Genomic DNA, 15,239 nt, shown 5'->3' on the forward strand with positions numbered 1-15,239 from the left:
GTGGCTACAGATTACAGCCACCGACCTTGCATATCCCAGTCATTTACCTTAACCGCTACGCTACAGGCCGCCCCATGTTACAGTACCATAGCAGCAAAAAGAAAAGCTCATCATACCTCCTCCAGGCACAATTCCTGATGAACCAATAGGACTTCTCTCCATGTAAAAGCAGGGAACAGGTTTTTGCATGCCTGAGTTGGTCAGGGCTTTAACACCAACTGCCTTCAAGATATGAAAAGTTGAAATATTCGTCATTAAATTGACAGATACGTTTTCCCCTCTCCAATTAAGTTATTAATCAAATAACGTTGTTCCTCCGAACAATGTTTGGAACGGCCAATTTTACTTAGCAATTCAGAAAGAAATATATTTTATAACAATCTGTGAAACATTTGCTTCCCTTCTTCTTTAATAAAAGGGTCAATTAATGACACCCGTTTTTTTTCACAGAAAAAATGAATTCTCAAATTAAACTCCAGACTGCTATTATTTTGAATACGACCCTTTCCCCCCAATTACTCAGAACAAGCAGCATGCATGTCATGACAGTTGGTTGTTTTTTCTATTACACTACTACATCTACAAGTAAAGTATTTGCCATGCAGAAATATCACTACTACTAATAACAGTGGTTAATCAGGTTACTGATGTTGTACTGCTATTTTCTTGAATATAACTAACATGCATACACAAGCAAGCCATATAATCTTTACCGCACTTGACTTATGACTTCCTACTCAACCTCACAAATTTTTTTATCATGGATGCCGTGATTTTGTTTTAGGAATACAACACATAATCTGATCCACTAAAAACATTGAGTTGGGCATCAAGTAAATTCATTCAAATTCCAAACCAAACAATTATTAACTGGTTCAGCTGCAGGTGTATTTAGATGCCCAACATGATGCAGGATTCAAGATGCTTACCTCAAAGATGCCGTAGAGATCTGTTTTATAGCCATGGTATGAGAACATATGCGGGTATCCTGGGTTAAGGGAAAGGCAGGGAGGGGGTTCCCAGTCCTGGAGAATATATGGATAGCCAAGCAACTTCTTGACGGGCAACTTCCCATAGACCTGAAAGAGTTCAGATAGTCAGAAATAGAAAAATTTAAGTGGGAATGGGATGAAGAAAGAAGGAAAATCATAAGCTGGCAATAATGGCAAAAGGATCAAATCTGGAATTGCGGGCTGGAGGAACCATGCACAGACTTAGGGATAACAAAAGCAGCAGGTAATTGAAGCTGGCAGATAAAGTGGCAGACAGAACATAATCCAAGAAACAGGCAGGGTTCAAACCAAAACATGGCAGAGGTACAGAAACGTGATACGAAGAGACAAAAGGTCAAACAGGCCAGGCAGGAGTCATAAAACTGAAATACAGAGAACAGAACAGAGGCTACAACGGGACAGAACAGAGCATACACAGAGGAAACAGAGTTGACAAACTAGCTTAAATATACTAACAAACAAACTTAAACGATAATCAGTTGTGGGTGCTGGGGAAGAGCTAGAGACAATGAGAGACAGCTGGGACAAGACAGGAAGGAAATGCATATAAGGATCAGGGGGGGCAGAGACACAAAATGGGGAGAGAGGGAAAACAAGGACTGGAGTGAGAGCAGAGAAGAAAAAATAGAAAGGGGCACGGATGTGACGCGAATCACTGCAAAACACATTCAATTATATTTTTAATAAAGTGATGGAAATGTGGGGGGTTTCTGTCCATGGCTGATGGTTGAGGATGGTTGAACATTTATAACACAGCATCACAAAGTACAAGATTGTCAAAATGCTTTAAAATGTGTAAACATTTCATGAAGGGTAAACTGCCAGCAACAACAATTTTTTGAGAAGGTGGATCACATTTAAGATTTATGACTGAGGTAGCCATTCTAAATGTGGGCTTCATTATTGCTGCTAACTTTCATAATATTCTGCTGTGTGTGTGCGTATGAGAGAGATTGAGTAAATGAGAAAGAGAAAGATAGTGAGAGACTGAATAAGAAAGAGTGAAGTGAGAGTAAATATCACATTGTATTTATTTATTTATTTATTTATTAATGTGTCATACCACTCAAGTGGCCCCTCCCACATGGGGTTACAAGACACCATGACAAAGCAAAGAAAGGTAGTTACTGGGTAGTTTGTGTCACGTTTCAGGTCTGTCTCGCCATGTTTTATGTTTATTCATTTTGTATTAGTCTTGTATTGTCTTATCATGTATTATGTTAGTCTAGGTTCGTCATGTTGTTTAGTTATGTTTCGTTACGATTTATTTTCTTGTCATGTCTAGTTATGTTTTCGTACTATTATATTACCTTGTTATGTTGAGTGATTATCGTCTAAGTTTCGCTTTGTGTTATGTTTTGATGCATGTTTATTGTTACGTTTACTGGTCGTTGTTATGCATACACTTTTACATGTTTTTCCGCAAACCTTGCGTTCCGCCTTTTCTCTCTCTCTCTCTCTCTCTCTGTCATTTCACTCCCTAATTGTTTCCATTTGTCTATTCACTAAAACTACTAACGCTAGATCAGGATTGGGTAGAAACTAACAAACTAATCATGTGTTCATGTTACCTTACGTTTCTCGTGCATGTCATTTACTAATTTACTAATGCTAGGGCAGGATAGGTTTATTACTAATGATTACTAATCTCCTTGTTAAACTTGTCATCCATCGCACCTGTTTTCCATTTCCTTGCTACGCTCTAACTAATTGTCTGCACCTGTCTACACCCGCATTTATAGCCCAGTCGCGCTACTGTTCACTGCGAAATTGTCTGCCTCTGTTTACCACGCAACTCTTGAGCATTTACTACCATTGCTTACACGTTACGATCCAAGCCTGTATACCGACCATTGATTATTGATTTCTGTTTTGTGACCATCGTTTGTTTTTTGACTACGTCCTCGCCTACCGTTTTTGTACTTTTGCTTCGCTGATTGTTTCATGGTTTCGACTCCCGCTTCGCCCACGACTACGCCTCTGCCTCCGTCTGTTCATCTGCCCCGCTGACAGCTCTCCTGCTACCGGACCTCCCTGCACGTCTACCGACTACGAGTTTGCCTGTTCCCTCGGCACCGTGCTTTTTGTTTGTTTACCTTTTGTTTGGCTGGATCTACGTGTATGGACTTTGCTTGTGTTGACTACTCTCCTGGGATTCGTCCCGAATAAAGCCCTGAGGGGTCTTTATATTACTATTGTTTCTGAGTCGTGCATTTTGTGTCCAACCCCCACGCACCCGTCTCAGTTCGCTCCATAAGAGTGCTGCTTGTGTCACATGAATGAGCATCATGGTCTCGTTTGACCCATGTCATTCCGGACTACGGCCAGAAGCCCAAAGGGGTGGCAGATGATTGGCTTTATGTCACTCAGGGATATGGGACTATACAGGTGGTAGGAATATAGCATTCTTTGCTTGTCGTTGCACACATACTCCACCCCTGATCTGCTCATGGGTGGTTTGAGGTTCCGGAGTGAAAAAGAAGCAGTTGCTGGCAGGCCCATGTTTTGGAGGAGAACCACAGATGGCTTTCATTCTCTCAAGACAGCAGCAGGGCCGTATGTGAGCATACACAGTTTTCAAATTGGAATTTCCAAATTCAGGTGAGACTGGAGATACCCTTTTTCTTTATTTAAAAAACAGGACAGTACCCCTGTCCATATGAAAATATTTTCTCTTTCTCTGTTGCATAAGCTGAGTCAACACACCCACACAAGGTTAAAAACACAAAGTACACATCCCTTACTGAAATGTATCAGGTCATGGCTATGACTAGGCAGGGCTGTTCAGGGTCTCAGCTCACCTCCTGTGCACTCAGCTCCTTGTCTGGTCTCATGAGAAGGACACTCTGGTCGATGGCCCTCAAGGAGCACAGTGACCCCGGCTGGGCCTGCAGCTCCAAAAACACCTTCCCTCCGGGGAGCTCCTGGGTGGAGGAGAACTGGAGAGACACCTGAAACAGAACACACACTGAGTAATTGCGGGAGGACATTACACACATTTTTGCTATCTTGTTCTGTTCTTGCTAGTGTTGCTTCCTGCATTCACAGCAAGGGAAAATTGCTCACTTCAGAAAGTATGTTCATGAGTGGCTTTGGAGAGAAACCGTCAGCTGTAATGTGATTAAAAGGCAAAAGACGGGAAAGAAATCTCTTCAGCCTTGGCAGCTGAGTTACAGACATCCCCCACCCACACAGTCAAAGTATAAATCAATAACAGCAAACAGTGAATGGTAAACACTGTGCGGTTGACCGTCTGGTTCTGTTTATAAAAATGAGTGGCGTATTCATGGCCTTATACTCTTATTTATTGTACCAGTTGAGTCCCATATCAGTCTTTTTTACCTTGGAGTTTTAGCTGTAGAAGTGCTTTCTGTGGAGCTGCTACACATTCTGATGGTTTATTTCCATTCTTCAGGTACAGTTTACCTTGTTCTTGAAGCACAACTGGATGGGAAAGTCGAAGCTGTCTGCCACAACCTCTCCATCAGGCAGCACTGTGTACACCACCACCTGGGCATAAGGGGCCAGATCTCCTGTCTGCTTCAGGGAGAAAGAAAACTCCCCTCTCTTAACTGCAATGAAAAAGAAAGGGAAATGTTTGTCTCTGACTTATGAGACGTGATAACCTTTTATGATATGTGGGCATAGTGGCAAAGTTCTCCCTTGAGCATCTCAGAAATATAATGAGCAATCGTTTCTCAAGGGAACGTCACCTTCTCCTTCATTCAGCATCACTTCAGAACGCCCATGCTGCACAATGCTCCCTTTGGACAAAACCTGGGTGACAGGAGAGGGGAAACCAGGAGTTGAAGGTAATAGGAGTTTGCTACTGGAATGTGTTCCGAGGGCAGAATTAGATGTGATTGGTGGAGTTGGAGTCAAAATTTAACAAGCTTGGACATCAGCCTTGGGTGGTGACAAGGCCGTGTTGGATCCCAGCAGATTTAATGTGGTGCTTAGGGTGATAGACTCTCATGTAGGAGACCAGGGTTTGAAGCTTATTTGCTGCCTTTCCTTTTTCCATTTGCTTCACTGCCTTAAAAAAGCTCATAACACATGATATTTTTCAGCTCAGTCCAGGGACCTCAGAACACATTCCAGTAAGTAAAAGCCAGACATGCAAAATTAAAAATCAGACACAAACTCACCAAGTAGAAAAAGTCAAGAGTCTTCTTCTCCTTAAGCTCCTCCCCTTGGATGATGTACTGCACCAGGACTTGGTTGTCCTGATCACAAGGAAGTGATTCTTTTGCATGCTTGATACTCAGGAAGCTCTTGCTCTTTGAATAAAATATTGAGGCCTCATGGTTTGCTGAGCACGTGCTGTGTATTTGTGTTGACTCTTCATTACAACTCGCCTGTATTCAGTGAGGTAGAAGAAGAAGAGAAGATTTACTCACAAAACCTTATATCATAACTTTATATTACATACAATAGGAACAAAAGGCTAAGACTGGGCTTCATTTTTGAAGCTTTCTTCCATGGGCCATGTTCAGAAAACTTCCTATCATACCACTAAAGAGTTATTCTAATACCCGCACACTTGAGACAATTGACTTCGGAGTCCTCTTGACTACACTGAACGTTTCAGATTTAGGAGCTGGTTGAGCTACAATGCTTTATGAATTACTCTTTGACCAAAAGCTCAAGAGGCCTAAAGTTAGGACTGATCAGCCCATTATTTTATAATTTGGTTGGTTAGAGCTACTTTTAATCTTAAGATGTTTCTAAATATGACCCCAGATCTTGTTGAGAGACATTGGCCTCTATTGGCGGCATGGTTGGCTCCAGTCTTTCAGCCACCCATTTCAGTTCAAGTTAATGATACCAGTACTCAAAATAAAAAAAACAATCATTTTGTCCCACATGAACATCCACTCGCAATAGGCATTTTTTCTTCATCTAATGTCTCCCCATGTGCCAGTGTTGTGTTGTGTCATTTAGACAATATTTCAAGATTTTGTGGACCAATCAGGGACAGCTTTGCGTCACTGCCTTGTCACTGCACATCACTCAAGGAGGCAGTATCCCATGAGCTTACGTAGACCCGGCCCAGACTTCAAGACCATATAAGAATACCACCTTTTCTCTACTATGCTCTCTCCAATTTGTACAACATGCAATCCAAAAAAATTGTTTTGAAGCCCATGGAAATCACTTTGTGGGTCCACACATTCAACCTTCAGCCATGAATTGTGTGAGGGTGACTGTACTGGCAGTTTCAGTCACACAGCAGGAAAATATGTGCAAGCAAAAAGATAGAGAGGAAATGGAGTCTTACAATTAGGCGGGCCCTTTCTTCCAACCAACCACTGGTGTCCAGTGAGAAGTGGGCCACACCCTCACTGTCAGTGGTCAATGTCCATGTAGCCCCCTTCGGTCCATGGAGGAAGATGGGCTTGTTGGCAATAGAGGAAGAGGAACCTTTCACGATGATCTGAAAAGTGTAACAAATTCATTTTAGCAAATTCCAACAGCCATAAAGCTAGGAAACAAACACAAAATAATAATAATACAAAGAGTGCTTTTTATGATACTCAAAGATGCTTTACATAAAAAGTGACCAAATGATTACAATACAATTAAATGAAAATGGTAAAAATGCTACAAGAGCCCAGTAATGGTACTTTGCCATGTATCAATCATTGCTTTTCTGCCTGTATTATTCAATGAAAATAGAAATGTGACCAAAAAAGTGATCCAGAGACACATTCATCTGATTTCGCAATTATACAATGAATTCAAGGGATAGTTCAAATCTGTTTGAATTCATGTTTCACTGCAACAGAAGAAAATTCCAGATATTCTCTAAAAAGGCATTTGCAATTAAAGCTGTACAGTGTAATTTGTTATCAGGGACCAAATGTATTCATTGTTTGCTTACAAAAGCTTAGTGCCTCAATTGTATGCCAATACTCTGTCAGACTATCACTATCGCACACAAAAGAGCCATGACTATGGAATTCAGTTTGTGCCAATTTCTGGTCAAATAAGAAACCAAATAAGACATTTTCTTGGTCATAGGTCCATTAGAAATTTATGATGATAAATTGTGTATGATGGCCTCAGCAATTCGAGCTCATGGGAGCTGCATTTTCTCACTGGAAAAGGTGGATGGTTACCTTTCCCTCATAGTTTATTCCTGGCTTGAAAGATGACGGAGTGTCTTGAAACTCAATATGAATTTCTTCTCCTGTGATTATGTTTTTACTGCCAGAGCCTTTCAAAATAACACCTAAAAAGAAACAGTCAGTCATTGTCCTGCTGCTGTCTGGCACCAGAGTATCACTGCACAGAAGATTCTGAATTTGTGTAGAAAACTAACTCATCCCTTCACTGCCAGTATTTTGAAGTAATTTTAAAGCCATTTCTTTAAAAAAATAAAAAACACATGAAATCATTTTCTTTGCAGGATGCAATTATTCTGCAATTTTATTTCAAAGGAAAAGTCTATTGAAAAATGTTATTGTCTAAAATATTCACACAAAAATACTCTGGGCCAATAAAAAAAATCACTGAAACTGGAATAACGTCGAAAAAACCAAGAAAGATAAAACTCAAAAGCATTTCTGTTCACTGCAAGTCCTGTAGCAACACATGAGAATGTAAGTGTTTTTAGTCATTCTTATAGTTATTTAAATACAGCTATTGTTTTGTTTTGTGATCAATCAGTTTTGTAGGGATTTGTTTTGGTGGAAGATATTTTTTCTCTTGGAGAATGCTTATTCATTCAACTTAATTAAAATAAAATAAAAACTAAGAAAAAATCACATAACTCCTACCTGTTCCATCTTCCTCCATCTTGCCATCCACAGTAAGGCTATGTTGAGTATTTGGGGAAAGGTACATCTCGTCTATCACATTGAGAAAGATTGTTGCACATCCGGTCTTGTCAGTCTAGGTCAAACAATGGCAGAGGTCAGGAATATCCTGAGCATAATCATTAGAATCAAGTTAAAAGATGCTAGCTAGTTAACTATGCTGGTGTTGGCTAGATAGGTAGGGACATGGCCAGTAAATGAGGGAACATATCAGTTGACATATTTATTCTCCATCTCACTGAACAAAAGCAAATGTACTGCTTAATCAGGCACCTGTTAATTGTGCAGTTATCACACAGTGTAATACAAAGTTGACATAATTTGGGGGTAACTGGGTAATTGACTGCTCAGCTGTTCCTGGTCAGCTGCGTGGTGTTGTATCATTACTTCATGCACAGGAGATCAACAAGTGATTCTCGATGTGGAATTTGCATTTGAAGTTTGTTGATGTTGTCTCGCAACATGAGAACCAAAGAATGGTCAATGGCCAGTAGAGCAGGCCATCATGGGGTGGAAAAATATCAAACTCAACTCTTTGCTACATTTTTAAGAAGCAAGAATGCACTGGTGAGCTCAGCAATAGGAAACAACCTGGGAGACCACGGAAGAGCACTGTAGTGGATGACCGAAGGATACTTTCATTTGTGAAGAAAAAACCCTTTTCAGCGGTTGAACAGATCAAGAACACTCTCCAGGATATGCAGTAGGCATATACGAGTCAAAGACTAAAATAAAGAGAAGACTCAGGGCACACCCTCAGAAGACTCACTGCAAGGTAAACCATTAGTAAGCTTCATGAACAGAGTGTTGAAAATTGTAGGTCACATTTGAAAAAGTCAATTATTTCTACATGTGAATTTTTAATTCAAAAGTAAAAAGGTTAAATTCACATGTGAAAGTGTTATTTTCACACATAAAAAGCCAAATTTCACGTAAATGTGAACATGTGGATCACTTTATTAGACCTATTTTTTAGACATACGAAGTGTTCTGCTGCTGTAGCCTATCCACTAAGAGGTTTGATAAATTAGGTGTTCAGAGATGCTGTTCTGCCTACCACTGCTGTAATGTGTGGTTATTTGCATTTATATATTGATTCATAAAAAAAAGATGGCGGCTACTGTGCACTCCCAAGATTGAACTAGCCTATCCATTCCCAAATTAGATTTGGATTGCTAGCTAGTTTTAAAATGTCCTTGGGATATTGGCAAAACATTATTACAACATTTTTCTGACAAGGAAATACCAAACGCAAGCATCCTAATCAGCAGGTTGGACTATTTCCATTTTATTAGGCTCTAGAACAATGGCACAAATTAAGTGAATTTCTGCAAGTATCACTGGATATGGCTGTATCTATTAAAGCAGTCAGTCTGCACCCTAACATTGTATTCATTGCTTCATTTCAAATCCAACAGAAATTGTGTTACTGTCCAAATATGTATGGACTGCACTGAATATGCAGTGTTGCCTTAATGTACTTTTCAAAGCAGTTTGGAATGTTTTATTGGAGCAACTTAAAATAGCCTTTAGAGGAATTATTAAAGGGATTACACCCTGGTGCTGCACCATTTCACCCTCTGTCCACCAGGTTGTCTGAGGAATCTGAGGAATGGGCATGAGTGATCGAGATCAAGATCACATCAAGAAATCTGTCCGTTTTTGGGAGTTTATTGGATGTAATATAACAACATTTTTAACAATGGTATGACTTCACATCCAATGATGCTGCACTTTCATATTAACTTGGGCCCTTGTGTCATTGTTCTCTTACCCTCACTGGAGACACGTCCATGCATTGAAGAGGCTGAGCATGCCAATACCACCTTGACTGAGCCTTGGTGCACGCTGTGGCCTTAACAGAACCAAGGACAGGCTTCCCATAGGTGTACCTGGACAACAATAAACAGCCACTGACTAAGACCACAATCCCACTTCATGAGATGAGATACATTTTAATTTTAGTCAAGGCAAATACAGCTTTTCTTACTTACTTCCCACAAATCTTTATTGTTGCGTTTTTGTCTTGGGCAAATATGACATCAGGGAAGAGGACGGTAACCTCAAACTTTGGCAGGACTAAAATATGAAACAGATAAAAACAGGCCTCAGTGGAGTCCAAATATTTCTGTAAAGGGCATGTATTGTAAAAATTCTTATTGTCAAAAATGACCATATAAATACAGTTTATATAAATCTCAAGACATCATATTACATTTCATTAATGGCATTTGGCAGATGCTCTTATCCAGAGTGACATACAGTTGATTAGACTAAGCAGGAGAAAATCCCTTGCTCAAGGGCCCAACGGCTATGCGGAATAATAATAAAATAAAATAAAATAATCTGCATAATAATCTGCAGATCTTGTCTTGTCAAGCCAAACCCTGCAATTATATTAAACCAAACAATATCCTGGAAAGTTTAAACTATCATAAAATAGGATAGCTCAAAATGTGATGTCTTTAGAAAAGTCTCTATTGCCTTGCCCAGTTTCATTCATTTCGGTTGTTTTTCACGATACCATTTCCTCTTAGAGGCTTCAGCACATTGCTCTGTAAACTGTAATTGTGTTGGTAAGAGAAAAAATAATTCTGTGCCCACATGAATGCATCCTTACCATATTCTAAGATCTCAAAGGTCTGGGTGGTGATAGCGTCCCTCTTTGTCCTGGCTGAGATGATGTAGTTGCCTTGCTTGGCCTCAGGCGTTGTGGGGTGGGACAGGTCCAGAATTCCAGTGGTGATTGATTGGTTCAACCACTGGGCAATACGATTTGACTTAGGGTCCTGTAAAAGAGGGACAGAGGTATTGCCTAGAGCTTGAGGTTCAGACTGGCTTATCCCAAGAAGAGATAGAGATAGCTGAACAGACAGACTAAGTTCTATTTCCCATGTGGTGTGACGGACCCATACAAATTGCAGAGTCAGGATGCCATACCTGCAACTCAATAGCCTGGAACTGCAAAGGAAATAATAAAAGAAAAGTCAAATATTTTTTTCCAAGCAGAGTCACAGACACAAATTCATGTTTTTTCGCCCTCTTTATTTCATCACTACAAGGAAGCTCATCCTTTCTGACAGGACAGATACCAGGTATGAAAAATATTCAGTATACAGTATGTCTAAATTCCATTGACAATGCTTCAAAACCTCCTTCTCCTTAACCCCCACCCACTTTAAGTCTCTCAGCAATGCAATTCTAAATTTCAAAACGCTATCTCTGAGACTGGCCTTCTTATATAGTAAGGTTAAACACGTTTAACATTTACAAACTAACATTGGTGTCTCCCTGTCTCTCGCTTCTCACACCCAAAATTATCTCTTACCACTTCCTCGTGAGGCAAGAAGCTCGAATCCAGGGAGACAATACGGAACTTGACTGTAGTAAAAAAAAAAAAAGCAGTAAAAGAAAGTCAGCAGTAGGGAGACAAAACACAAAAGTCAATTGCTGAACACACACTCATTAAAAAGCACTTATACAGTATTTCCTGAATCATGAATCATATTGAAATCATTTTTCTGTGTCACATGTTAATCATGATCTTGCATTATAGCAGCAGTAAACATATTTGCTATTGATCAATGGTATGGCTGTCAGTGGATGTTGCATTTTTAAGACAAGCCAGATAGGAAATGAATGGTTGAAAATTACTGGTCTGTCCTGGTTTGTAGATGGGCTTGTCTGTCTGTATGATGGTGAAGGAGGAGCTTGGTTTGATCCAGATTTTGGTCTTCTTGCTCAAAGATGTTTTTTCCCCCTTGAGGGAGGCATCAATGGTTGCCACGGTATTAGTGACAACAGAAGGAACCTGGAATTGACAGAGAGGAGGAATGTAACTGAGAGTGTCACTCTCTAATCCATTTATCCCAGATTTATCATTTTATATTCTGATTTATAGTAATTTTCCCAGATTGACACTTGAAGGAAGCACCCAAAAGTGGCTAATGTTGAAAATTTGCTTTAGCTAAAAACATGGTGTCTCTGCACTGGCAACTGTAATTTTCCTTTGTACCATCTAAATACATTTTAAAAACTGAAATGAAAAAAGGCACATTAAATAGCTGTGTTAAAGATACAGTTACAACTACAATACTCATTGAATGTGAAATGTGAACTATGAGTTCAAGTTTTTTTGTAACAATCAGATTATGAATCTATTTTTATTACTCTTTACTGCTCCCCATTGAAGATATCTGAAGTAAAATCTGTCACATTCCTGTAACGCTAACCAGAATGTATTCTAACAGGGATATAGTTGGCTACTGTACAAGGGTCAATGACGGTGTTATGCCGAAATCAGTTTACCTGGAAGATTTTGTGGCGCACATTACTCTTGTAAATGAACAAATACGTTTTTAGTTTACTGTAATTAGGCTAAGAGTATCATTGGCTTTAGTTTAGTACAGTTAAGAGTGTTTTGGAGCTTGTTTACTGTAGTTTTAAGTATTATAGGTTTTAGTTTATTGTAACTTAAACTCACAGTGTTCCGAACGAAACACAGGGAAGCGACTGCTTGAGGAGATAGGTACGCAGACGTCAGCGTCAGTGCCCGGAGATTCATCAGAACAGAAGCCCAGAACCAAGGTAATGGTGATTTCTTAAATGCCTACACACATCACTTAAACACTTAATCCAAATAAGGTCAACTGAAACAAGCGTGACAATCCTCCTATAAGGGAAATTCTGTTCTAGATACCCCTGCCCTGCAAACCCCTCCCCTGCCCTCTTGCACTAGGCCCAGGTTCAGGGCCTGCAAGAATTCTGACCCGTCTGGTAGGGAGGTGTTTCTTGCAAAACAGAGAGCAAGGAATCAACATGGACCAGCTAGAGAAGAAATGAAGTTCATTTAAAAGAAAATCTGTGGTATGATAACATTCTTTTATCATACTGCGAATCATACTATAGTGGCCTATTTTTGCCAGACTAATCAGTTGGCCATTAGTTTTAATGACATGGCTGAAAAAGCTATGCAAAGGATCAGTTGAAAACCTTATTTTATCATGTGATAGAGGTATATTGTTGTGAGACTAATCAGTATGTCAGTATGCCCCATAAATTAAGATTTGTATCTAAACATTTATTTTAGAACTTTATATTCTACATGCATTAATTTTAGAACATTATATTCTGTCTATTCTGGTATATTCCTTATGTTCTTATATCTCTCCTGCAGCTGACAAAGAAACCTGACAAAGCCAAGCAATCACTGAAAAATGGTAAATCACCAAACCTGGAACTGCACACAGCGATGGAACTCTGTCATAACTAATTCCTCCAAGAGAGTGGTATTACTGGGACCTATTTCCAGGGTAAGCGTAAAAGAGCGCGGTCCATCCTGAAGAAGAATGTGGGCACAGACTGTCTCTGTACTGCCCCCTGTTGTCTGGGAGGCCACTGTCACAAGATAAATTCTTTAAAAGAAAGAAAAATATAAAGTAAAAAAAGATAGAGTATGTGGAATTACATTTACCCATAAAAGGAATGTGTCCACTAATATGCCAGACAAATTAGAAAATTCACATCCTGAGCTTTAGTGGAAGATGGAAGAACATTTTCTTTAAGAAATGCAGGAATGCGAGGAGCCGTGGTGGCGCAACAGGCTAAGACGCAGCAGACTCGCGGTTGCAGTTCGCTGCAGTTGCACACCGGGGACCGGGGTTCGATTCTTGGTCCTGCCGAAAGCCAAGTTTGGCCGGCTCACGTGGAGCAGCAATAATTGGCTCGCTGCTCCAGAGGGAGGGACTTGGCAGGGTTAGTAGATCGCCGCACGAAACAAGCACCTCGGGCGCCTCGGCATCACGGTTACAGCTTGGGAGGCGAGACGGCTTGAAGAAGGCGTGTCGCTCTCCCGTTGGCTACCGAGGGACGGGGTGTGGGCGGTGTATCTAATACTAGCTCTAATTGAATCAGACAGGGTCCAATTGGCTGCCAAATTGGGAGAAAAATTGAAAAAAAATCGGATAAAAGAAATGCAGGAATGCAGTAAAAGACATTTGCTTTGAATCCTAGTCTGATTCAAATATATTGGAAATATTAAAACAGCCTTAGCCTGACAACATTTGCCTTGCAATTAAGAATAATGCTCTAATGAACATAAAAGATAATTCAATGCACAGTTCTCTTAATTTTATGATTAAATTGACTGAGTAACAACAATAAAAAATATTATACTTACGGGTCATCTTGGCATCTGCATCTGGAGTCTGCAGCCTGCAGCAGCATGCAGGCAATTAGCAGTAGCCCCAGCATACTGACGAGATCAGATCGGAAAAAAATCAACAAATACACAGACACACTGTGTGTCTCACATGTGCCTCTTTGTTAGATGAGCCATTGAGGAATAATTCTGAACCAGCAGGATTTATACACAAAGGGAAATGCGCAACCCACGACAGAGCCCCCCCCCCCCACCACCACCACAACCACCACCACCCCGCCCCCACACAGCCCTCCCCTGATACACACACACACACACACACACACACAAGCATGTACGCACACACACACACTGACACACACACACACAAACACACACACACACACACACACACACACACAAACACACACACACACACAGGCACACACAAACAAACACACACACACACACGCACACACCATTTCATCATGCTGCACTCCCTCCTCCTCAAGTCCAAAGTCAGGATTAATTCTAAACCATTTTCTCAACTTGTTTAACTGGGTTAAAGTGCTGAACTGACCAATAATCTCAATGCTAGGAAAGGTGGGAGGGGAGATATCCAGGCAGATTTGAAGTATTGCTGTCTGTTCACAGAATTCTATTTACAGTACCTTGCAGTCACACTCAGTAAAATGTGTAGTGTATAATTTGTTTAGTGACATATGAATAATGAATATGTATTCACTTCAATGTTTTTGTAATTGAAAATTAGAATTTTGATAGTAAAGTAGGAATATTTGTTTCTTGATTAATCAAACTACTCAAGAATATTGGCACCCCCCATCTTTAAAATCCAGGTAAATTTTGACAGCTCGCTCAAACATTTGAAAATATTTGGACACTTTTCCTGTGATACATGGTCTTGCACATAGCATGCCAGTTTAACTTTTACGCCTTGCGAAATCTGAGCTGATCATCTGCTTCTGTGCCAGACAAATGCATTAAGACTGAACTGACTTTGCTGAGCATCTCCTGGATTTCACATTAAAAACATGTAACTATTGTAAACAACATTAAACTAATGAGTTAGGAATGTGGTGAACTGCGGGGCAAATGAAATCAGTGCTAATGGATAAATGATAAGTGAAGTGACTGTGTGGGATGGAAAACCAGGACCGGACGGAGAACACAAGCTGCACCAAATCTACAACACGGAAAAATAAAAACACACGTCAACAAATACAATACATGACACAAGGGGAACTG

General features: G+C 40.2%; 1 protein-coding gene across 1 annotated transcript in view; it reads right to left on the minus strand.

Moving 5' to 3' along the window:
* LOC133132561 (alpha-2-macroglobulin-like) overlaps window positions 1-14,179 on the minus strand; it is a 39,379-nt gene extending 25,200 nt beyond the window's left edge. The window contains exons 1-17 of the mRNA XM_061248041.1: window positions 14,013-14,179; window positions 13,068-13,248; window positions 11,489-11,645; window positions 11,163-11,215; window positions 10,775-10,795; window positions 10,455-10,623; window positions 9,829-9,913; window positions 9,609-9,726; window positions 7,796-7,910; window positions 7,136-7,248; window positions 6,295-6,450; window positions 5,162-5,371; window positions 4,727-4,790; window positions 4,440-4,585; window positions 3,815-3,964; window positions 930-1,079; window positions 117-222 (exon numbers count right to left, since the gene is read on the minus strand). Coding sequence (XP_061104025.1) covers window positions 117-222; window positions 930-1,079; window positions 3,815-3,964; window positions 4,440-4,585; window positions 4,727-4,790; window positions 5,162-5,371; window positions 6,295-6,450; window positions 7,136-7,248; window positions 7,796-7,910; window positions 9,609-9,726; window positions 9,829-9,913; window positions 10,455-10,623; window positions 10,775-10,795; window positions 11,163-11,215; window positions 11,489-11,645; window positions 13,068-13,248; window positions 14,013-14,086 — 2,068 coding nt within the window. The 5' untranslated portion in view covers window positions 14,087-14,179. The remainder of the gene's footprint in view (window positions 1-116; window positions 223-929; window positions 1,080-3,814; window positions 3,965-4,439; window positions 4,586-4,726; window positions 4,791-5,161; window positions 5,372-6,294; window positions 6,451-7,135; window positions 7,249-7,795; window positions 7,911-9,608; window positions 9,727-9,828; window positions 9,914-10,454; window positions 10,624-10,774; window positions 10,796-11,162; window positions 11,216-11,488; window positions 11,646-13,067; window positions 13,249-14,012) is intronic.
* Between the last annotated feature and the right edge of the window lie 1,060 nt (window positions 14,180-15,239).

This window comes from Conger conger, chromosome 7, assembly GCF_963514075.1.
Source record: "Conger conger chromosome 7, fConCon1.1, whole genome shotgun sequence".
Taxonomy (NCBI): domain Eukaryota; kingdom Metazoa; phylum Chordata; class Actinopteri; order Anguilliformes; family Congridae; genus Conger; species Conger conger.